The sequence below is a fragment of the Panthera tigris genome, chromosome C1 (genome assembly GCF_018350195.1).
Source record: "Panthera tigris isolate Pti1 chromosome C1, P.tigris_Pti1_mat1.1, whole genome shotgun sequence".
NCBI lineage: Eukaryota > Metazoa > Chordata > Mammalia > Carnivora > Felidae > Panthera > Panthera tigris.
Genome location: NC_056667.1, coordinates 97,053,895 through 97,076,621, shown reverse-complemented (window position 1 = coordinate 97,076,621; position 22,727 = coordinate 97,053,895). Strand labels below are relative to the sequence as shown.

The following is a 22,727-nucleotide window of genomic DNA, read 5'->3' as shown; positions in this document are numbered from 1 at the left end:
AACCAGTGTCTCTATCCCCGCCAAATCCCACTGCCAGTTCCCTCCAAAAGTTTTAAGACATTCCCCCGCCTAGATATCAGAGTCCTGCTGGCAACAATAGACCTAACTCCCCTCCAAATTGCTCCCAGTCGGAGGCCAAAATGGGGGGCACGCTGGGGGACAGGAAATTGAGGAGTTCCTCTGATTCTGGGAAATCGCGACGTGACGTCACGTCCGACCAAAAGAAAATGGCCGGGCAATTCCCAACCCCTGGGCGAGTGCGCCTTCAGAATTGACAACTAAGCATGCGCTGGAGCCAATGCGCAGGCGACGTGTATTACGTCATGACGAGCGCAGGCGTAATGAACGGGCCTGAGTCTGCGCAGACTCAGAAAATTTCGGCAAGCCTAAGAATGGCGGGCACGGGTTTAGTCGCCGGAGAGGTTGTGGTAGACGCGCTGCCGTATTTTGACCAAGGTTACGAAGCGCCCGGTGTGCGGGAAGCGGTAAGTTCGCGCTGTCGGTGTAGCTGAGTCAGCGCTGTGTAGCCCTTGGTGCTGAAAAAGCACCTTGCAAGTTGCTATCCCTGTCCTGGCCCCTGTTCTCGTTTCTAGGCTGCAGCGCTGGTGGAGGAGGAAACCCGCAGATACCGACCTACTAAGAACTACCTGAGCTACCTGACAGCCCCGGATTATTCTGCTTTTGAGGCAAGTGTGAAGTCTTGAGTGCTGTGAATATTTTGAGAGTTCTAGCCACAGAAAAGTGAATTTTAAATGCCAGCTTTAACTATTTCTTGTTTAGCTATTACTTTATTGTGTAGGTGTTATCGGTCCATTGAAAACAGCTAGATAAACGTTTTCCATCTTTCTTATTCTGAGACCCACTGAAGGACTTTCTGGGGCTTCGCGATCTAACAATGCAAAAAATAGCGTGTACGTTTTTCAGACATTGGCTCCTTGGCGTAAATTTTCAAAGGTATGCCCTACTCGCAAAGGTCTACACTGAAACGAGTAGGCATTTTTAATGTATATAAGCCTAATTACTTAGGCTCCTGAGAACCACTAGAGGGCGGCCTTTGTATCACAGGCTAGATATTTACCGAACATATGCGAATGACTGAAGTGACAAACCGTATAGAAATAAAATACTATTTAAATAATTAGCCCAGAAGTGCACCCAAGATACTACTTAGGGTGTAATCAGCTAAATGTAATGTGAAGCATTACTTCTAAATTAATAGATTCTGTTAGGCACTTAAGTATATACATATTTGAGTTTTTACCCCCCATTATAGGTAACCATATATTTAATGAAAGAATTCTGTTATGAAACGCAGGGCCCCTGAGTGGCTCAGTCGTCTGAGAAGCCGATTCTTGATTTCAGTTCAGGTCATGATCGCAGGTCATGGGATCTAGCTCCTGGTGGGACTCCTTGCTAAGGACGGAGCCTGCTTAAGATCCTCTGTCCCTCTCCCCCTTCCCCATGCACGTAAGCGTGCGTTTTCTCTCTCTCTCTCTCTCTCTCTCTCTCTCTCTCTCTCTCAAACAAAAAATGCAGTATTTATATTGAAGTAATGGGGGGGGGGGCGGGAAGTTGTTTAAGTTTTAAATAGAGAGAGGTGCTCCTGTGATATGTTATTTTCCCATGCATTTTCTAAATGTTACCCAAATATATAATGTTGCTACCCAAATATAGATGGTGCCACACTAAGAACTAAGTACAGGGGTGCCTGGGTGGCTCAGTCAGTTAAGCACTGACTTCGGCTTGGGTCATGTTCTCAAAGATCGTGGGTTCGAGCCCTGCACTGGGCTCTGTTTTGACAGATGGGGGCCTGGATCCTGCTTTGGATTCTCTGTCTCCCTCTCTCTGCCCCTCCCCCGCTCATGATCAGTCTCTCTCTCTCAAAAATAAAATAAACATTTAAAATATTTACAAAAAAGAACTAAGTACAGTAATGCTTCCTTATTAGATTGGCTCTTGAAAATTTCAGATTACTTGACCCAGTTTTCCTTTCAGCTCTCGCAAATACAACAGATGCCTCCTTTCGTTATAATTAGTGTACTGATTATTTAACCCTTTTTTATAAATAGGAATTAATAACGTACAAGGCTCCCCATCTCAGTCCTAAAAACAACCCTGTGAACTATATAACTATGTTTATTATCCTAATTTTTTAAATGGGAAAACTACAGCTTAGGGAAGCTAATTTGCCTAAGACCTTAACCACTCCTCAAACTGCTTTTGAAACTGCTCTTCCCAGGTGCCTGACTGGCTTGGTTGGTAGAGCATATGACTCTTGATTTCTGGGTTGTAAGTTTGAGCCCCACATTTTTACTTAAAAATAAAATCTTTAAGGAGCCCCTGGGTGGCTCAGTTGGTTAAGTGCCCGATTGTTGATTTCGACTCAGGTCATGATCTCACGGTTTGTGGGTTTGAGCTGATGGTGTGGAGCCTGCTTAGGATTCTGTCTTCTGTCTCCCCCTCTTTCTGCCCCTGCCCTGCTCGCTTACTCTATAAATAAATAAATAAATAAATAAATAAATAAATAAATAAATTTTCTTGGAAGAAAGAAAGAAAGCTCTTGAGTTAATTCATTAAACAATTATTTATGGGAAAAAAAACCTATTTATGAAAGTCTATTCTATGCTAGGAATTGGAGAACTGAAATACTACTATAAATGAATACCTAAGCAGTTCTTTATACTCAGGCCAGGAAATGTGCAGAACAGAAATGGAATAGGATATTGACCAAAACATTGGACCTCAAGGAGTGGAGCTCTACCATAGCTCCCAGCTATCCTTTTTTAATTGCACAATTGTTAGAACAGATAGCAGAACCGGTTTCTTTTTCCCTTTCCCCATTTCTCATTCTTTGAAAAGAGTAAAGTATGAAAATGGCAGCCAAGACCAAAAAGAAAGTATGGGTTTAGGCTCATAGCCCTAAAGCAAAAGCAAATTTTTTCATGTCCAAGTCCTTTCCTCGACCACCCCCTACCCCCAACCCTGTGAATACTTAGATCACCACTGGCTTCACTATACAGTCAACTGATAAGTTAAAAACAAATGATAATCATGTCCTATCTCCACCTCAGAACACTTAAATGGGAGTGGGAGAGAGGGGTAAGATGTGACTGGATTGAAATTGTTTTCAAAGCTCCCAGCTGATTATTATGTGCTTCTGGGACTGAGAACCACTGGTTGAGGATTTAACCTTTTCTCTGTGGGTCCCTTTACATATGAAGTATGTGTTCTCCTGACCCTTGAGAGCATTTAACCCAGAGAAGGCTTGGTGGGAAGGGAAATGATCCATATTAATGGATAGCATAAAGGACAAATATTTAAGTAGGTTAGATTTATTATTTGTTTGGCGGTTATTAATTGCAATTTGTCGATATGATTTTGGAAATAATTCTTTCTCCAAATCAGACCGACATAATGAGAAATGAATTTGAAAGACTGGCTGCTCGACAACCAATAGAATTACTCAGTATGAAACGGTAAGTTCTACTTCTGGGTTCAGCTGGACCCAAATCATTGTTCAGTTTTAAGTTACTAGTAAAACTGCTGTAGCTCTGTTAAAATGTTGCAAAGAAAAAATTCCTATCTGATTTTATATATTTATATTTTTTCATGTAATAGTGGTTTTTATAATTCTGTGTTAATGTTCAGATATATTTTTGCACTGTTATTTAAAAATGAAAAACATTTTAGGGGCGCCTGGGTGGCTCAGTTGGTTAAGCGATGGTGAGTGCAAGCCCACATCAAATTCTTTTCTGTCAGCACAGAGCCTGCTTCAGATCCTCTGTCCTCTCTCTCTGCCCTCCCCCGTGCATGCTCTCTCTCATTCTCAAAAATAAATAAAGATTAAAAAAGAAATACAAACTGCTGTATTTTAAAATCCAACAACAGAGGAATGGTGTGAATTGTAATGAGGTTCATGTTTTTAAAATTTTTCAAGGACATGTTCCTAATTAGATCTCTAGTTCTTTGCTCATAACATATCTGGGTGAAACCATGTTAATGGCTTATAATGATTCCTGCTTCATCTTACACAAGGCAGCATTAGTAAACAGAGTGCTAGGATAGTTTGACTTTGGTTCTACTCTCTTCCCTCCCCTGTCACTTTATTTCAAAATTGCTTCTCTCTCAGGGGTGAAAAACCCAAACTTCCTTTGTTACTTTTTCTAAAATGAACAATTGGATTGCTTAACATCTGAGATCCCTGTTGACTTTAAGATCACTCTGGAATTGTGAGAACTGCTAAGTAATCTGTCACAGCCCAGTCCTTTGAGAAAGGGCCACATGCACAGTAGGTTCATCCTCTCAGCATATGTATAGATTAGAAGAGGGATTTGAGTCTGTAGAACCGGAAGACTATATTGCTTCTTCTCTTGTGCTCCATTTCCTGTCTATCCTGAGTGATAAAGGCAGAATAAATTCCAGGATTCCTCATTTCTTCTGTTCCCAGGTCCTTCTGCTCTATAGATATTCAGGACAGTAACTCCTTTATGGCAGTATGTCTCAAAGCCTTAGACCCATTAAACAGTGGATTGTGAATGAAACTTAATAAGATATCACAGCGTTTTTTAAAGGAAATAGATTAGGGGTGCCTGGGTGCCTTAGTTGGTTAAGTGTCCAACTCTTGGTTTTGGCTCAGGTCATGATCTCATGGTTTGTGGGATTGAGCACAGAGCCTGCTTGGGATTCTCTCTCTCCCTCTCTCTTTGCCCCTCCCTCCACTCACACACGCTCTTTTTTTCATAGGAACAATTTGGGGTTTTTACAGTAGCTAGTCAAAATATTAAAATGGAAATTAAAACTTCATTTGTAGTAACTCATCAGTAACAAGCTGAGATTTATGAAGAGTATTTATTGGCTATGTCGGCAGTGTTGAAGGAATGTGTAGTGTAGAGAGAGAATAGAGTTAGGTCCAAATGCAAAGAATTAACGATCTCTCTTCCATTTTTTTCTTTAGAGCAGTGTGGGTATGTGGGTGGAAAGCTGGATGAATGTAGGTGTGTTTTACAAAAATGATAGCATAGTTTTTTCGTATCCTATTTTTTTTTCTTAATATTATAAACGTGTTAATGTTTCAAATATTCTTTAGTAGCATTCAGTAACTAGTATAACAGTCCTTCATATGAACGTAGTCTAGTTTATTGAATCACTTCATGTTGAAGTAAACCATTTTTGTTGTTTCTGTGTATAATGAATGTTAAATCTTATTTGTGAATGAATTGTTTCTTAGGATGAATAGGTTTCTTATTACCGCACAGTCTACGTCTTCAATCTTCTGTAGATTTTACATTGTGCATAGGCCTGTGAAGCATTCTGTTGGGAGGAAAGGTAAAGATTTTATTGTTGTTTAATTTCAGATATGAACTTCCGGCCCCTTCCTCAGGTCAGAAAAATGACATTACTGCATGGCAAGAATGTGTAAACAATTCTATGGCACAGTTAGAGCATCAAGCGGTTCGAATCGAGAATCTGGAACTAATGTCACAGCATGGATGCAATGCCTGGAAAGTATATAATGAGTAAGAAGTTTTTTGTTTTTATAAACCCATCCTACCCACAGCTTTGGTGTTTTTTTTTTAAAGTGGGGACGGTGGGGTGCCTGGGTGGCTCAGTCGCTTAAGTGTCTGACTTCAGCCAGGTCATGATCTCACGGTTCATGAGTTCGAGCCCCACATCGGGCTCCGTGCTGACAGCTCAAAGCCTGGAGCCTGCTTCAGATTCTCTGTCTCCCTCTCTCTCTGTCCCTCCCTGACTTGTGTTCTGTCTCTTTCTCTCTCTCCTTCAAAAATAAATAAACATTAAGAAAAAAAAATTTTTTTAATCACTTCAAAGAAAGATAAGCCTGGGGAGTCACAGCTGTTTGAAGACTGACTCTTGAGAGAATTGCAGTTAATAGGGGAAAAAAAGGTAAAGAAAGAAGAATATTTGAGTCACTAAAGCCAAGAAACAATATTGGATCTAGAGCAAGAGAATAGTAGGGCCAATGTGGTTCAAATGGACCCTAAAGGTGATTCTCTACTGCATTGAGGAAATTGATAGGGCTATGTGAATTATATCTCAATAAAGCTTTATTTAAAAGGTGTGGAGGGGTGTTGGCGACTGCCCTTGAATCACTTCTCTCAGGGTCACCCCGGGTGGCTTAGTCGGTTAAGTGTCAGCTCTGGTCAGGTCACAATCTCACAGCTCATGAGTTCCAGCCCCACATAGGGCTCTCTGCTGATGGTGCAGAGCCTGGTTTGGATTCTCTTTCTCTTTCTGTCCTCCCCACCCCCCCCCCACCCCGCCCCGCCGCTTGTGTGCATGTTCACGCTCGCTTTCTCTCTCTCAAAAACAAATAAACATTTAAATTTTTTTTAATCACTTCTCTCAGGATGATAGTTGCATGCTACTGTATATTGCTCAGCTTTTCCGCTGTGCTAGTGAGAGCCGACTTGCACGAAATCTAAATCTGCAGCCTTCCATGACAGTTTTGTCTTCTTTCTCTAGTTAGCAATAGATAGGAGGGGAGAATGACACGATAAATGTGGATACAGAAATAGGGAGATAATAGGGATTTGAATGAATACAGTCGTGAGTTATTTTCCATTCTCTCCATGGAAAGTAATGATAGTTTAAGAAGTGACCTAACTATATGAAATCACGGTATCAGTAAACTGGTTGGTCTTGAGATGTTAAAAGACCTGAAGTGGAATTCAGCTGACACTTCTCTATGTTACCTTGACCAAGTTACTTAATCTTTCTAAGCTTAATGTCCTCACATGTGAGATAGGGGTAATCATACCTACCTCAAAGAATTCTTAGGAGAATTAAATTAGCTAATAGTTACATATAGAGTGTCTAATGTGGTGTTTGGCACAGAGCTCAATAGCAGAAGAACTTGAACTTGTATCAACTAGATAGTTCACTTTTAGTTGGTATTATTACATTTTAATGTATATTAATCTGGTTTTCCTCTTTTCCTTCCTTAGAAATCTAGTTCATATGATTGAACATGCACAGAAAGAGCTCCAGAAGTTAAGGCAAGTTTGTTTTTCCTTTTACTTTTTTTCCTATTTATTTATTTAAGTTTTTTTTTTTTTTAATGTTTATTTTTGAGAGAGAGTGCATGCGAGCGGGGGGAGGGGCAGAAAGAGAAGGAGACAGAGGATCTGAAAAGGGCTCTGTGCTGACAGCAGAGAGCCCGATGCGGGGCTCAGACTCACTAACTGTGAGATCATGACCTGAGCCAAAGTCAGATGCTTAACCAACTGAGCCACCCAGGTGCCCCTTGAGATTTTATTTTCAAGTAATGTCTACATCCAGCGTAGAGGTCGAACTCACAGCTCAAGATCATGCGAGATCACGAGTTACATGTTCTTCTGACTGAACCAGCAGGTGCCCTTATTTTCCTCTTACTTTAAAGTTTAGGTGAATCCTTATTAAACAGACAGAAGAAAAAGGGACCTATGGACTGTAGTCATACAAGAGTAGTACTACATGATCTATGTGTCCAGCATCCAGTGCTGGGTTTGCCTTACTAGAGCAAAGAAGAAGTAGACTTGAGATCTGAAAACATCGCTACCAAGTCATTTGCAATTTGCAAATCTGCAAACATTGAAAAGGCACTTTTAGAAGGAGAAAATGTTGTAGCAGAACATGTATAATCTGATTTATGTAAAAAAAATTCATCTTGGGGCATCTGGAGTAGAGCATGCAACTCTTGATCTTGGGGTCATGAGTTCAAGCCCCATGTTGGGCATAGAGGTTACTTTAAAAAAAATTAATCTCTTCTTGCACGTATACATGTAGAGAAGAGTTTGGAAAGAGAGGGAGAGGGAGGGAGGGAGAAAAGGGAGAAAGAAAGACTTTGGAAAAACACCCACCAAAAACTGAACAGCAGTTAGTTAGAAGGAGAGGCACATGGGAGGAGGGACTTCTGCTCTTTAATCTATGTGTATGTGTACTACATGCTTAATTTTTCATGATGAGCATGTTTTATGAAATTTGTAATTGAAAAATAGAAAGGTAATTCTTGGGGTTAGTCTATTATTGTATCTGTCCCTCTCAAGGAATTAAAGATGTTATATTACGTTGATTATAGATTTTCTGTTGATTTGCGTCTTATATTAAAATGTAGGTGGGTCATATAAATAATATTTTACAGGAAACATATTCAAGATTTAAACTGGCAGCGAAAGAACATGCAGCTCACAGCTGGATCCAAATTAAGGGAAATGGAGTCAACGTGCGTATCTTCAGTTCCATCATCTTTTAAATCACTTAGCACATTTTAAGATCCAGATTTAATAATGTGATTCAACACTATTCAAATGCAGTGCCACAGGTGTCAAACAAATGCTGTTTTCTGAATCCCGCTCTTCACTGCCTCTGCCTGTCTCTTGATATGTGGGCTTGGAAGGCACAGAGAGGGGCGGGACCACTGCTGCTTGCTTCTGGTCTCAGAACGCCCTGTCTCCAGCGCAGGGTTTCTGCTCTGAAAAGGATTTTACTTCTACTCCTTTTAAAAGGAAAAACACTTATCTATTTTTTAACTCATGAGGGAGGGAGATTTCATACTTTGATAATTTGTTTCCACTTTTTTCCCTGTGTTCATTTTTTTACTTTTAAAATGTTCTTCATATACACTGATAAATTTATATGAGTCCCTAAATATAATCAGGAATTTTTGTATCATTTCTCTTTTTTGCTTTGTATTTCCCTTCTCCCTTCCCCGCCCATCATTCTCCTTGTTCCACCTTCTCCTCCCCCTCCATGTACCCCGTGTTATCAGTCTACTCATCTTTTCACATTTTTCTTCAAGCTAATAGAATCTCCCAAATATACATGTGTGTTTCTTTTCATTTGTCATAGATTTTTTTTCTGTGGGATTATTTCTTATTCTAGAAATTCCTCCATTTTTAACTATTGCCTCTGCCCTGTTTTCTCTCCATTTATTTAATCCCATTAAATGTTATCTTCCATCACCTTGTCCTGTCTCTTCAACCATTTCTGATTTGCTTTAAAAATTTTTATTTTGAAATAATCGTAGATTCACATTCAGTTGTAAGAAATATTACAGCTAGACTTTATGTACCCTTTATCCACTTTCCCCCAGTTGTGCCTTAGTTTTTTAAAATGGAAAGTTAAAGTGGTTCACAATATGACCCTGAAAGAAAACAAATATGATAAAATCTTCTAAGAGAAATTCTATATTAAGTAGTTCTTCCTTTTTTTTTTTAACTTGTTTAGTTGGGTATCCCTCGTCAGCAAGAATTATGAGATTGAAAGGACTATCGTGCAATTAGAAAATGAAATCTTTCAAATGAAGCAGCAACACGGAGAGGCAAACAAAGAAAACATCCGGCAAGACTTCTAAAGAGACAGATGAATTTGATGGGTAGAAAGGAAGGCAGACTGGGCTTTCACAGGAAATCAGGCATCTGAGCTGTGAAGGAGAACAGCATCTTAAGGAAATCATCAGTGGTTAAATGTTTACTGTAGAGTGTGGACTGTTATATTTGTACGTTTTAGCAGAATAAAAGCTTTCAGCTTGGTGGGTTTTTCTGTTTTGTTTTTGCCATAAAAAAACAACTTTAGGCTTTCAAAATAAGTATGACTTTAGAATAATATTATAGAATTAATTTTGAACAACTGGACCAAATTTTGTATCCAAGAGATATTTATAGAAAGTTTTTAACATGTACAATCAGTTGGAAACTTTTGGTTTATATAGTTTCAAATAAAGGGTTAAGTTCTAAACAGATTTTTGATTGTCATGCAAGACTTCTGAAATACAGTGTCCATCTGTGTCGTCCGTCATTATCATCATCAGAGGTAACAATTTCATGAAGCTTGGACCCCCATTCTAAGCACTTGAGGTAGATGAACTAACGTGAATACAAAAATCATTTGATCCTCACAGAAACCCTAGGAAGTAGGTACTGCTGTTCCCATACACAGACTTATAGTGGGTGCTGATGAAGAAACTTGTCGAAGTTCTATAGCTAGAAGGTCATCCAGGTGTTTGATCCAGTAGTGCAGCTCCAGAGTTGTGTTCTAACCCTCCACTTGTAAGGAATTGATGAGTATAAAAGATGACTTCCTGATTCAGGAGAAAATCTTTGCGGCACATCTGCTTGCAGCCTCCTGTAATCTCACCACTGTTCTTTGGGTTCCAGGGTCTCCTTATCCCACGTCGAGCTGTAATGCAGCGTTGAGTTTATTGTGATTCTGAAATAAAAGGTAAACAGCAGCAAAGCCCATTATTGGAGGAGGCGGTAAGTTGGGAGTTTTAAAACAATTGTTTCTCAAGTTTTGGGGTTTTTTTATTTTGAGAGCACACAAGCGTGCAAGGGAGAGGGGCAGAGAGAGAACCCCAAGCAGGCTCCACACTGCGCTCACTAAAGCCTTAATGCGGGGCTCGATCTCACAAACTGAGATCATGACCTAAGAGCCCTTATCAAAAGTGGGATGCTTAACTGACTGAGCCACCCAGGCACTCCCCCCCTTTTTGTTTCTTAAGTAGGCTCCACACCCAATGTGGGGCTTCAACTCATGACCCTGAGATTGAGTCGCATGCTGCACCAGTCCGTGCAGCCAGCCAGGTGCCCCAGTGTTTCTCAGGTTTTTCTTAATGGTGGAGAGAGAATACATCTTGGGAGCAGAGGGTTACTGGTTTATGGTCATAACTTGAAGTGACTTGTGACACCAAATATTTCCATCTTTTTTTTTTTTTTTTAATTATATTCTTGCTCCACTGGAAAATTCATTCCATTAATGCCTAATCCAATTTGCTTCACCTTCTCAGCCCCAAGAAATTGTATCTTCTGCTGTTCCCTGCCTGAGAGACTAGACTTTAGGTTATCCCAGTCCCTTACCACACTCCTCTGTCCAGTGGTATTCCCTTTTTCACTATTTTGCTAGTAAATCCCAGTCTAGTATAGTGACCAGCTTACAGAGCTTGCGTGTTTCCTCGGCCAAGGTGAGTTTGGTGTGCCAGGTTCAGAGTGCATTACTCCACAGAAAGCAGCTCAATGACAAATCTGTAAATTAAGATTGATAGTTCTCTTTCTCTAGATTGATCATACTCATAAAGTTTGTCCCATTAATTGAGATTCCTCTCATTCATAAATAACTACACAGAGTTTGAGGATGCCTCCAGCAAAGCTAAGAGAAAACAAGTCTGCAGGACATTGGATAAACTGAGCGAGGTCACTAGCCCCACCACTAGGTCAATATGTGAGCCAGTGAACTTACTGTTTTACAAGTCAGTTTGAATTGGATTTTTTTATCACCACATAAACCATCCTAACTTAAGCCTTCAAGATAAAATAACCGGGTATTTTTTCCTGAAGATTGTAACACGACATGCAACAAAACACTTGATTTTTAGAGTGTTTGTCAAACAGTATACAATGCAGATTGAGATCTCTTTGGTTGTCATCCTACAAGGGGAAATAATGAGCAGAGAAAAGTGTGAGATAGTTAACCCTTCTTTATCAACTTTAAGAGAAATGGAGCTTCCTAGCCCATATGAAAGACAGCTTTCAGTTACCATCAATTTCACAGACATGTTTGTAAATTGTCTTAAATATTTTAATCACAGAGGTGCCTGGCTGGCTCAGTTGGTTGAGTGTGTGACACTCTTAGGGTAGTGAGTTCAAGTCCCATGTTGGGTGTAGAGATAACTTAAAATCTTTTAAAAATTTTATTTTAGTGGGGGTGCCTGGATGGCTTAGTTGGTTAAGCATCCAACTCTTGATCTCCACTCAGGTCATGGTCTCAGAGGTTCATGAGTTTGAGCCCTGCATCAGGCTACTCACTGTCAGTGTAGAGACTGCTTGGGATTCTCTCCCTCTCTTTCCGTCCCTCCCCTGCTCATGTTCTCTCTCTTTCAGAATGAAAGAAAAAAATATATATACATATATATATTTTTTTTAGGGGCACCTGAAAACTGCTGTCAGTGTGGAGTCTGCTTCTACATTTTTTTTTATTCCTTTACTCCTCCTACCCCTCTTCCTTTCTGCCATTCATTCCAATCCAGTATTACTGCCACCCCAGACAAGCATTTAGGATATTTTTCACAGTTCTGGGGATTAACTGGGCTTAGGTAGAAAGTACTTAAGGATTTTCTTACAGTTGTGGTCAGAGGGTGTCAGGGACTAGTGTTTTCTCAGTAGATTCACTTGTATCTGACACATGGGCTGGGAAGAATCAAACAACTGACAGCTGACTGGGACTTTCAGGAATCCTTGGGCACCTCTCTCTCTGTCTATGTGGTTTCTCTCGCATGGAGGCTTCAGGGTAGCCAGACTTCTTACGTGACAGCTCCTCCAAAGGCATATGTCAGAGAGTCCAGCATAAGATGTATTACCTTCTATGACTTGGCCCCAGAAGTCACACTGTTACTTCTGACCTGTTGTGTTTGTTCGAAGCAAGACAGTAAAGCCAGCCCATATTCAAGGGAGAGGAATTAGATTCCATCTCAGTTGGGAATAATGTTGAATTTGTAGACATATTTGGTTTTTCTAAACTTAGACATGCTTTAATATCCCTCCCACTCCCTTTCCAACTTCAGTCCTAAAGTCATTAGATGGGGCAGAGCAAAGTAGGTACCCACAGAGAGGATGGGCCCTAAGTCCATTCTGGTGCTGTCCTGAGAAGAGGGGAAGACACACACACACGGAAGGCATTGTGAAGACAGACCAAGAGAGCAACACCACGTAAAGACAGATTACAGTGATGAGTCTACAAGCCCAGGAATACCAGGGCTCGCTGGCAACCACCAGAAACTGGGAGGATGTATTCTTCCTAGAGCCTTCGGAAAGAGCATGGCCTTGCTGACACCTTGACTTCAAACTTCTAGGCCCCAGAACTGTAAGACAGTAAGTTTCTGTTGTTTTAAGACACTCAGTGTGTGGTATGTTCTCACAGCCGCCCTAGGAGAATAAAAGAAGTTATGTTACAAGAAAGAGCCACAGTTCAGTTGAAAACAGGCATTATGTCAGTGGATACACAAGGCTGTTACCAGTCACGCCATCCCCTGCTCTCAGCCCTCTCTCAGCACGAAATAGAAAGTATTTGGAGAACCTGACTAGCCCAAGAGAAAAAAACCCTGAAGTTGTTGAAATTGACAGTTTTTTAACACATGACCCAGCCAACGGGGTGCCTGGGTGGCTCAGTCGGTTGAGCATCCGACTTTGGCTCAGGTCATGATCTCAGGGTCTGTGAGTTCAAGCCCCGTGTCGGGCTCTGTGCTGACAGCTCGGAGCTTGGAGCCTGTTTCAGACTCTGTGTCTCCCTCTCTCTCTGACCCTCCCCTGTCTCTCTCTGTCTCAAAAAAATAAATAAAGGTTAAAGAAATTAAAAAAAAAAAAAATGACCCAGACAAGTCACTTAGCAGTGATGCTCAACACCCCTCCCACTCCAACACATAGAACTTTTAAAATTAGAACATGAGTGGGGGAGGGCAGAGGGGAGAGAGAGAAAGAGAGAGAGGTAGAGAATCTCAAGCAGGATCAATGCTCAGCGCAGAGCCTGACACAGAACTCAATTCCACGACCCTGGGATCATGACCTGAGTCAAAATCAAGAGCTGGACGCTCAACCGACTGAGCCACCAAGGTACCCCTCACACACATAGCTTCTAATCTGTGTTTTACTTCCCCACTCTTGAATAAAAAACAATCAAGGATTACCAGATAGATAGCTAGGAAACTTCTTTATCAAGAAAGACAAGGAACAAAAACAGAGAAAACCCTGTGGGGAAATTAACAGATGGAGAAAGAAAAATAAAACCTTTTGTTTTTTAAGAACTATATCCTCAGATGGGGTGCCTGGCTGGCTCAGTCAGTAAAACACATGACTCGATCGTGGGGTTATGAGTTCCAGCCCCACGTTGGGGATAGGGTTTATTAGAAAAAAAAAAGAAGAAGAAAAATATATCCTCAGAGAAGTAAGAAGATAAAAAAAAAAAAAAAAGATACTGTTTTGTTAAGGAACACCTAGAGAACAAAACAGCTCCTAGGAATTAAAAAGCATGGTAGCAGAAATTAAAATTCAATAGATCTGTTAGGAATGTAAAAGTTGACAAACTCTCCCAGAAAGTGTAGCCAAAAATGCAAAAATAGAAAATAGAGGGAAAAAATAAGACTAATTGGGAAGGTCAATATCCAAATATTTTTGAGATTAAAACAAAAACAAAAACAAAAAACAGAAGGAGGAAATCATCAGAAAAATAATTCAGAATTTTCCAGAACTGAATGATAGGAGTTTCCAGATTTCAAGGTCCCAGAACAACAGATAAGAATAAACAAACTTCCAAGCATATTATTTATGAAGTGTCAGAACACCATGGACAAAAAAGATTCTGCAAGATCTTGGAGAGGCATATCAAGAATTAAGAATCAATAATGCTCACTAGAACAACATTTGTGGTGTCCTCCAGACCAAACATGGGGATGGTGGTGCATTTGTTTTTGAGCTCTTTGCCATGAACCCAGGAGGGCCCTGGCAAGTATCTGGGTGTGATCTCAGGCATCCTCAAGATGATGCCAGTGAGCCATTCTTTTTTTTTTTTTTAATTTTTTTTTTCTTACATTTATTTATTTTTGATCAAGAGAGACAGAGCATAAGTGGGGAAGGGGCAGAGAGAGAAGGAGACACAGAATCCAAAGCAGGCTCCAGGCTCCGAGCTGTCACCACAGAGCCCGACGCAGGGCTCAAACTCACAAACCATGAGATCATGACCTGAGCTGGAGTAGGACACTTAACTGACCGAGCCACCCAGGAGCCCATTAAGAATGGCATGGACCATTCTTAAATGTTTATAATAACAAAGGATATGAGGACACTTCCTGATGGAAGAGAATACAGAAACAACCTTGAAAAAAAATCTAGAATCAAAATATCTTCAGGCTTCTCAGCATCGACTCTGGAAGCTAGAACGAAAGGAGCAGTGCCTTTAGAATTCTTAAGAAAATTTTCTAACCTATAATTCTATACCTAGTCAAATTATTAAGTTGATAGAATAAAGACTTTCAGTCAAGTGAGATCTCAAAAACACCTACTACCTGAGTATCCTTTCTGAAGGAGCTGCTGGTGGATGTACTCTTCTGATTAGTGCCCTTGTGAAAAAGACCCCAGAGAGTTCCTTCCCCTCTTCTGCCATCTGACACTGAGAAGACGGCTGTCTTCTAAAAAAATTGTTTTTAATGTTTGTTTTATTTTTGACAGAGAGAGAGACAGAGGAGGGCAGGGGCAGAGAGAGAGGGAGACACAGAAACTGAAACAGGCTCCAGGCTCTGAGCTGTCAGTACAGAGCCCGACGTGGGGCTCGAACCCACGAACTGTGAGATCGTGACCTGAGCCAAAGTCGGACGCTTAACCGACTGAGCCACACGGGTGCCCCAAAACGGCTGTCTTCTAGACACCTCCTCTGTACAGAGCTAGGTGGTACATGCTTCTCAGTATTTATATTAATTACCTTTCATATTTCTTTGTACTAGATCTTTATAGTAAGCTGAATAATGGCCCTCACATGTTCAGATCAAAATCCCTGGAACCTGTAAATGTGTTACTTTCCTTGGTGAAAGGAATTATGCAGATGTAATTTAATTAAGGTTCATGAGATGGGGAAATTATCCCGGATTAATCTGGGTGGCCCAACGTAATCCGAAGGGTTCTTACAGGAGGGAAGGTGGAGAAGTGGGATGACTTAAGTCTGGAGTTGCCTTGGCTTTAGCTCCTGTTGTACAGAGGAAGCTCTTTAGATGGAGAGAATAAGCCAGAAAAGACTGGGAAATCCAAGACATCAGCAGATTTGGTATCTACTGAGAGCCCACTTCCAGGTTCACAGACAGCCCATCTTCTCAATGTGTCATCATCATATGGCAGAAGATGGGGGAAACTCTCTGGGGTCTCTTTCACAAGGGCACTAATCCTGTTCCTGTTCTACCCCCCAGGACCTAATCACCTCCCAAAGGCTCCCACATCCGAATACCATCATATTGGGTATTAGATTTCAACATACAAATTTGCGGACGGGAGAGGGGACACAGATACTCAGTCTATAGCAGAAGGCAATATTTCAGCCGTTGGTTGAAGGCCCCTGAGAGAAAATAAACTAAACAATCTCTGGGTCTTGTTCTGGTTACAGCTTCGCTGACAGCTACAAAAAGTCTGTTCTGGGGAAATTAGGGAACAAGGTTGTAAGTGAATCCTGGGAAACAGAGGGCTTAGCATTGTTGGGGTTTCTGGCAAGGCTAGGATGCAGGCTAGTACTGCACACTTGGCAGGAATGTGAGATCATGACCTGAGCTAAACTCAAGAGTCAGACACTTAACTGAGTCAACCAGGTGCCCGATAAGTGTCTTTTTAAATATGTTATACAGATTCAAGATTCTCCCTATAATGTCTATCTTACTTGGGTAGTTTGTTTTGAGAGAGAGAGAGAGAGAGGGAAAGCATGGGGGAGGGCCATAGGAAGAGAGAGAGAACCTTAGGCAGGCTCGAAGCCCCAGTATGGAGCCGCACGTGGGGCTTGATCTCACGACCTTGAGATCATGACATGAGCCGACATCAAGAGTCAGATGCTTAACCACTGAGCCACTGAGGTGCCCTTACTTGGTTGGATTCTTACATGTCTTTTGAGAAGGAAGGAGGGTAAACTCAGAGCATACTGTCTCAGTGACTTATTGTAGCAGGGCACCACTTGTCCCTCTAACATATGTTATCCCCTTCTATAATAATAGAAATTTTAGCTGGGCACATGGCTGCTCAGCTAAAAACTAATTTCCTAGTTTCCCATCCAGTCATGTGCATACTCCATGTGACTAGGTTGTGTTCAGTGAGATAGGTCCTGAAGTGATGTATGCAACTTGTGAGTCATGCCCTTAATTTCCACGTTCACCAGCCAGGAATCTTACACCTGGATAGTGAGGACTTATCTAACATCACACCATAAATTACTGTCAAGCTAACATTAGAAGAAAGGGTGGCACATAGACAAGGAAAAAGGGGAACGCTGTGCTGATAGTGATGTGAACAATATGCTTTGTATTTTACTTACATGATTAAATAGTCTGTCTATGCTCAGTAGCAGTAAATTTCCATTTTAATGAGATTTGGATACAACATAGCAATTCATATTCACTAAAATGAGATATTACTCTACATTAGACACCATTAATATCAACTGCAACATTATGACTTACCTTCTGTTAAACTTGGGTTTCCCAAATCTGATTTTGTACCATCATAAAAGTATTAATTACAAGAGAAGGTCAAACCAACTGAAGAGAATAAAAAGAAGTACACTAGTAATATTAGTTCATATACAATTTGCTACAAATAGAAATGCCTTTTTTTTTAAGATTTTTTTTTTTTCAAAGTAATCTCTACACCCAATGTGGGGCTTGAACTTACAATGCCGAGATCAAGAATCACACGCTCCACTGACTGAGCCAGCCAGGTGCCCCTAGAAATGCCTTTAAAATAGTTATTAACATCTTGCTATAACGAAATTTTGTTCACGTGAATACATAATCTCATTATGCAAAACTTAGAAATGAAATGGGAAGTACTCTAATGTTCCATTATATTTCAGTAAGTGAAAAGAAATGTTTTAAATATAGTAGGAGAAGGGGAGGTGTTAAAACCCTAAGATAATTTTCTCTCTCCGAATCTTGAAAGTTTTTGGTCAAGTAATTTGGGTATGAGTTTAAGGTTACATAATTAGGACAGTTAAAAGTTCAGCTTTAGCTTTCATCAGTGTTCCCTTCCCCTACTATACAATCAAATCCTTTCAATAAGATGTGTGTACAGCTTAGAAAGTAGCTTTCTTAAACTGAATTTTTTTAATGACCATGTATGTTAGGCTTTTGCTGACAATTGTAATTAAATTTGAACTGCTCACTAAAAATGGCCCTGAGGACATCTGCTTCGCCACCCTTCTATGTCCTCTGCCTTATTTTATGTCTTGTGCTTTTCACTAAGTTTGAAGGTCTCCCCTTCCGTCCACATTGTGTTATTCTCTCCTCCTTTTAAAAAAGAAACTGCCTATTTCTTGTAGTATTCTTGTTTGACCATAGCGGGTACAAGGTCATTAAAAAGTCAAATAAATTGCTCATGCAGCAATTCATACGACCTGTCTGCTCTCCATTCCATGACATGAGAAAATGGAGATAGTTAATTTACTCTGATGTTTCACATATGGAAGAATTCTACTGTTTTTTCCCAGAGGTTAAATGTAATCTCACATAGATTTTGCTTTCATTGTTCAAACTATAAAGGGTGCCCAACCCACCAGAAAAATAAAAGATGATCAACTTAGCCTGCTAAACTGTCAAATTCACCCTGGAGACCTGCAAAGAAACAGAGTCCTACTGTATATAAAATAGCAATTACTTCGCCACCATTAATCTCCATTTCTAACAAAAAATAAACAATAGTAGATATTGATGTACCCCATTTATTAGTCCTTTTGCATTATTTTGTTCTATAAAAAATGCAAAAAAATGAAGTGCTAGTATTACAATAGCACAGGAAAAACAGATTAGAAAATTAGAAATCATAGTAGCATAAAACAATGAAAATTGTAGTATAACTAAGGAAATTTTCTTTTTTTATATTTATTTATTTATTTTTGAAAGAGAGAGAGCGAGAGCATGAGCAGGGGAGGGGCAGAAAGAGAGGGAGACAGAATCTGAAGCAGGCTCCAGGCTCTGAGCTGTCAGCACAGAGCCCAACCGGGTCTCCAACTCATGCACTATGAGATCATGACCTGAGCCAAAGTCAGACGCTTAATCGATTTAGCCCCACTAAAGAAATTTTCATCATGGGTAACAATACGAATTCCCAGTATGCTTCTAAATTCCCTGAATTTAATCAATTATAAAAAGAAATTTAAGGGTGCCTGGCTGGCTCAGTCAGTAGAGCACATGACTCTTGATCTTGGGGTTGTAAGTTCGAGCCCCCTGTTATGTGTAAGAGTAAGAGTAAGTAAGTAAGAGATTACTTAAAAATAAAATCTTTTTGGGGTGCCTGGGTGGCTTAGTCGGTTGGTTAAGCGTCCAACTCTTGATTTCGGCTCAGGTCATGATCTCACAGTTTTGTGACTTTGAGCCGTACGTCAGGCTCTGTGCTGACTCTGCAGAACCTACTTGGGATTCTCTCTCTCTCCCTCTCTCTCTTTCTCTGCCCCTACCCGGCTTGCTCTCTTTCTCTCAAAATGAATAAATAAACTTAAAACAATTAAATTAAATTAAATTAAATTAAATTAAATTAAATTAAATTAAATTAAAATTAAAAAAAAAAAATTTTTAGGGGCACCTGAGTAGCTCAGTCAGTTAAGTGTTTGACTTTGGCTCAGATCATGATCTCACAGTTCGTCTGTTCAATCTCTGCATAGGGGTCCACACTGCCGGTGTGGAGCTTGCTTGGAAGTCTCACTCTATTTTCTCCCCTGCCCCTCCCCCACGCATATGTTTTATTTTTTCTCTCTCTCTCAAAATAAATAAACTTAAAAAAAAAAAAAAAAACAAAAAACGGACGCCTGTGTGGTTCAGGCAGTTAAGCGCCGGACTCTTGATTTCGGCTCAGGTCAGGATCATTCTGTCATGATCTGGCGGTTCAGAGCCTGCTTGGGATTCTCTCTCTCCCTCTGTCTCTCTGCCCCACCCCTCTCTCTCTCTCAAAATAAATAAACTTAAAAAAAAAAAGAAACATTTAAAAGAAAGGAAATTTAGAGAGGAACCAGATATCTTAATACATTACAGCCTTCTTGTGACATAAGAGAGAATAATAAAATGAGTGTATCTTTTTATGTTAATACCAACTAATCAATTGTAATTGGTATAATTACTACTTTGCTATTTCCTCCTAGTATTCATTATTGCTGAATACACAATGATAGCACAGGATATAATTTATTCTTTGGCAATATGTCAATTGCAGGCGCTGCATTTTCAATACATGTTTCCCGTTGCAGAATTTGTATGTGTTATAAAAAGAGTGCAGTGTAAGTCTACCTACTTCAGGGTTAAAAACTTGACAGTTTTCCTAGGCAGTGAATGTTACTTGTTTCTAAACTACATCTATTCATCTTGTAAAGGCAGGAACGTTTGAAAAACAAGGCATCGTAAGGACAAAAAAGTGACGTAGGCCATCAGCAATATAGATGCTCAGTCTCTCCAATCCCTTTTCCACAGCAGTTCCTTCCCTCAAAAGCTGCCAGACCGATCACTGTCTGAGCAAGATATTTTGCACGGGCAATTGGATGCTACGGACGCTTCAAGGCAACGATTCTAACATTGCTAACCACTTTACCACCAATCTTTGAATGACAATATCTTATTGCCCGTTTTTATTGCAACTTTCAAATTTCCGAACTTTGCTCCTGGTGCTTAAAAACTAAAGGAGAGTAATGTGCTTAGTTGAGAGGCATCTGATAGTATAATGGTTGGTATATATATATATATATATTATTTTTTAATGTGGTGCTAGGTGCAAAATCTATAAGGGTAAGATATTTTGGACCACTGCAAAAAAGAAAAAACTCAAATGGGGTCACAGTTCCTTTGTGACCTGAAACAACACTTTGTAAAATTTCCAGCTACGGACTGACCACCTCTGCATGACACCTGTGACCTCCAGGTGTATTACTGTACAAGGCGCCCAGCGATGTGCTCCATTAGCCAAGAGTATATCCTGCCAAGACATGGTTACCACTAACTCGTCACTTCACTGTGTTCGGTATTCATCATGTGCGCTTAGCTGTTTGTGCTACCGAACTGGGATATACTGCCAAAGGGGTATGTGATCTTACAATTGCACGTTGTATAAAAGGTGGCTCTCGGTGTTCTTTTTTTTTTTTTAATTACCTTGTTTTATTTTTTATGTTTTTTACATTTACATTCAAATTAGCTAGCATATAGTGCAGCAATGATTTCAGGAGTAGATTCCTTAGTGCCCCTTACCCATTTAGCCCATCCCCCCTCCCACACCCCCTCCCATAACCCTCAGACTGTTCTCCATATTTACGAGTCTCTTCTGTTTTGTCCCCCTCCCTGTTTTTATATTATTTTTGTTTCCCTTCCCTTAGGTTCATCTGTTTTGTCTCTTAAAGTCCTCATAGGAGTGAAGTCATATGATTTTTGTCTTTCTCTGACTGACTAATATCACTTAGCATAATACCCTCCAGTTCCATCCATGTAGTTGCAAATGGCAAGATTTCATTCTTTTTGATTGCCGAGTAATACTCCATTGTGTATATATATCATATTTTCTTTATCCATTCATCCATCGATGGACATCTGGGCTCTTTCCATACTTTGGCTATTGTTGATAGTGCTGCTATAAACATGGGGGTGCATGTGTCCCTTCAAAACAGCACACCTGTATCCCGTGGATAAATGCCTAGTAGTGTAATTGCTGGGTCTTAGGGTAGTTCTATTCTTAGTTTTTTGAGGAACCTCCATACAGTTTTCCAGAGTGGCTGCACCAGTTTGCATTCTCACCAGCAGTGCAAGAGAGATCCTCTTTCTCCGCATCCTTGCCAACATCTGTTGTTGCCTGAGTTGTTAATGTCAGCCATTCTGACAGGTGTAAGGTGGTATCTCATTGTGGTTTTGATTTGTATTTCCCTGATGATGAGTGATGTTGAGCATTTTTTCATGTGTTCACCATCCGGCTGTCTTCTTTGGAGAAGTGTCTATTCATGTCTTTCGCCCATTTCTTCACTGGATTATTTGTTTTTTGGGTGTTGAGTTTGATAAGTTCTTTATAGATTTTGGACACTAACCCTTTCTCTGATATGTCATTTGCCAACATCTTCTCCCATTCTGTTGGTTGCTTTTTAGTTTTGCTGATTGTTTCGTTTGCTGTGCAGAAGCTTTTTATTTTGATGAGGTCCCGGTAGTTCATTTTCGCTTTTGTTTCCCTTGCCTCTGGAGACGTGTTGAGTAAGAGGTTGCCGTGGCCAAGATCAAAGAGGTTTTTGCCTGCTTTCTCCTCGAGGATTTTGATGGCTTCCTGTCTTACATTTAGGTCTTTCATCCATTTTGAGTTTATTTTTGTGCATGGTGTAAGAAAGCGGTCCAGGTTCATTCTTCTGCATGTCACTGTCCAGTTTTCCCAGCACTTCTTGCTGAAGAGACTGTCTTTATTCCATTGGATATTCTTTCCTGCTTTGTCAAAGATTAGCTCTGGTGTTCTAAACTGCGAACATCAAGGTCATTGAGGAAAACTGCTCAAACCAAAATCTGGGCTTACAAAATTTCTTTGCACTTAAATTGGTAAGCAGTATAGATGAAAAGCTGCGTGAAAATGTAATTATCGTGTGTGTTGCAGTTTGGTTCTCCAGGAGAAAAATCTGAGATGGAAATTAGCATGCAGGGTGTTTATCAGGAAGTGTCCTTGGCATGGGCACCTTTGGGGGAATGAAGGAAGAAGGATTAGGCAAGAGAAGTTGAACTGTGATGCAGTTGCCCCCAAAGCCTCAGTTGCCTTCTGGGAGGTCTGGAGCAGAGAGGACGCTGTGGAGTCTTTCTGCAACTGGGTGGGGGGTGGGAGGGTCATATGGGCCTCTGTTAAACCCTGTCAACCAGCTATTGAATGTGGGATGCAGCTGGTGAGGCGGCATGACATTGGGACAAGGTGGCTCTCTTCAGCCAAGGGCAAGTTCCAGAGAGGGACTTAGCTGAGAGTTGTCAGGTGTCTACTCTCCAAGAAGCTAGAGTGCTTCAGACCTATCTG

The 22,727-nt window shown here is 40.5% G+C and overlaps 1 protein-coding gene and 1 long non-coding RNA gene across 3 annotated transcripts in view; one reads left to right on the top strand and one right to left on the bottom strand.

The window, feature by feature from the left end:
- The first annotated feature begins 291 nt into the window (after positions 1-291).
- Positions 292-9,530, top strand: BCAS2 (BCAS2 pre-mRNA processing factor). The gene is made up of 7 exons (XM_007076346.3): positions 292-485; positions 594-686; positions 3,406-3,476; positions 5,355-5,516; positions 6,966-7,016; positions 8,141-8,221; positions 9,226-9,530. Exons 1-7 carry the CDS (start codon positions 324-326, stop codon positions 9,350-9,352), a joined length of 747 nt encoding a protein of 248 aa, XP_007076408.3. The 5' UTR covers positions 292-323; the 3' UTR covers positions 9,353-9,530.
- Positions 9,531-9,671: 141 nt separating this feature from the next.
- Positions 9,672-22,727, bottom strand: part of LOC102954498 — a 45,604-nt gene continuing 32,548 nt past the window's right edge. The window contains exons 3-4 of one of the 2 annotated variants that reach the window (XR_006220470.1): positions 12,113-12,914; positions 9,672-10,206 (exon numbers count right to left, since the gene is read on the bottom strand). This is a non-coding gene — a long non-coding RNA (uncharacterized LOC102954498). The remainder of the gene's footprint in view (positions 10,207-12,112; positions 12,915-22,727) is intronic. The other variant, XR_006220471.1, reaches the window with a different exon arrangement.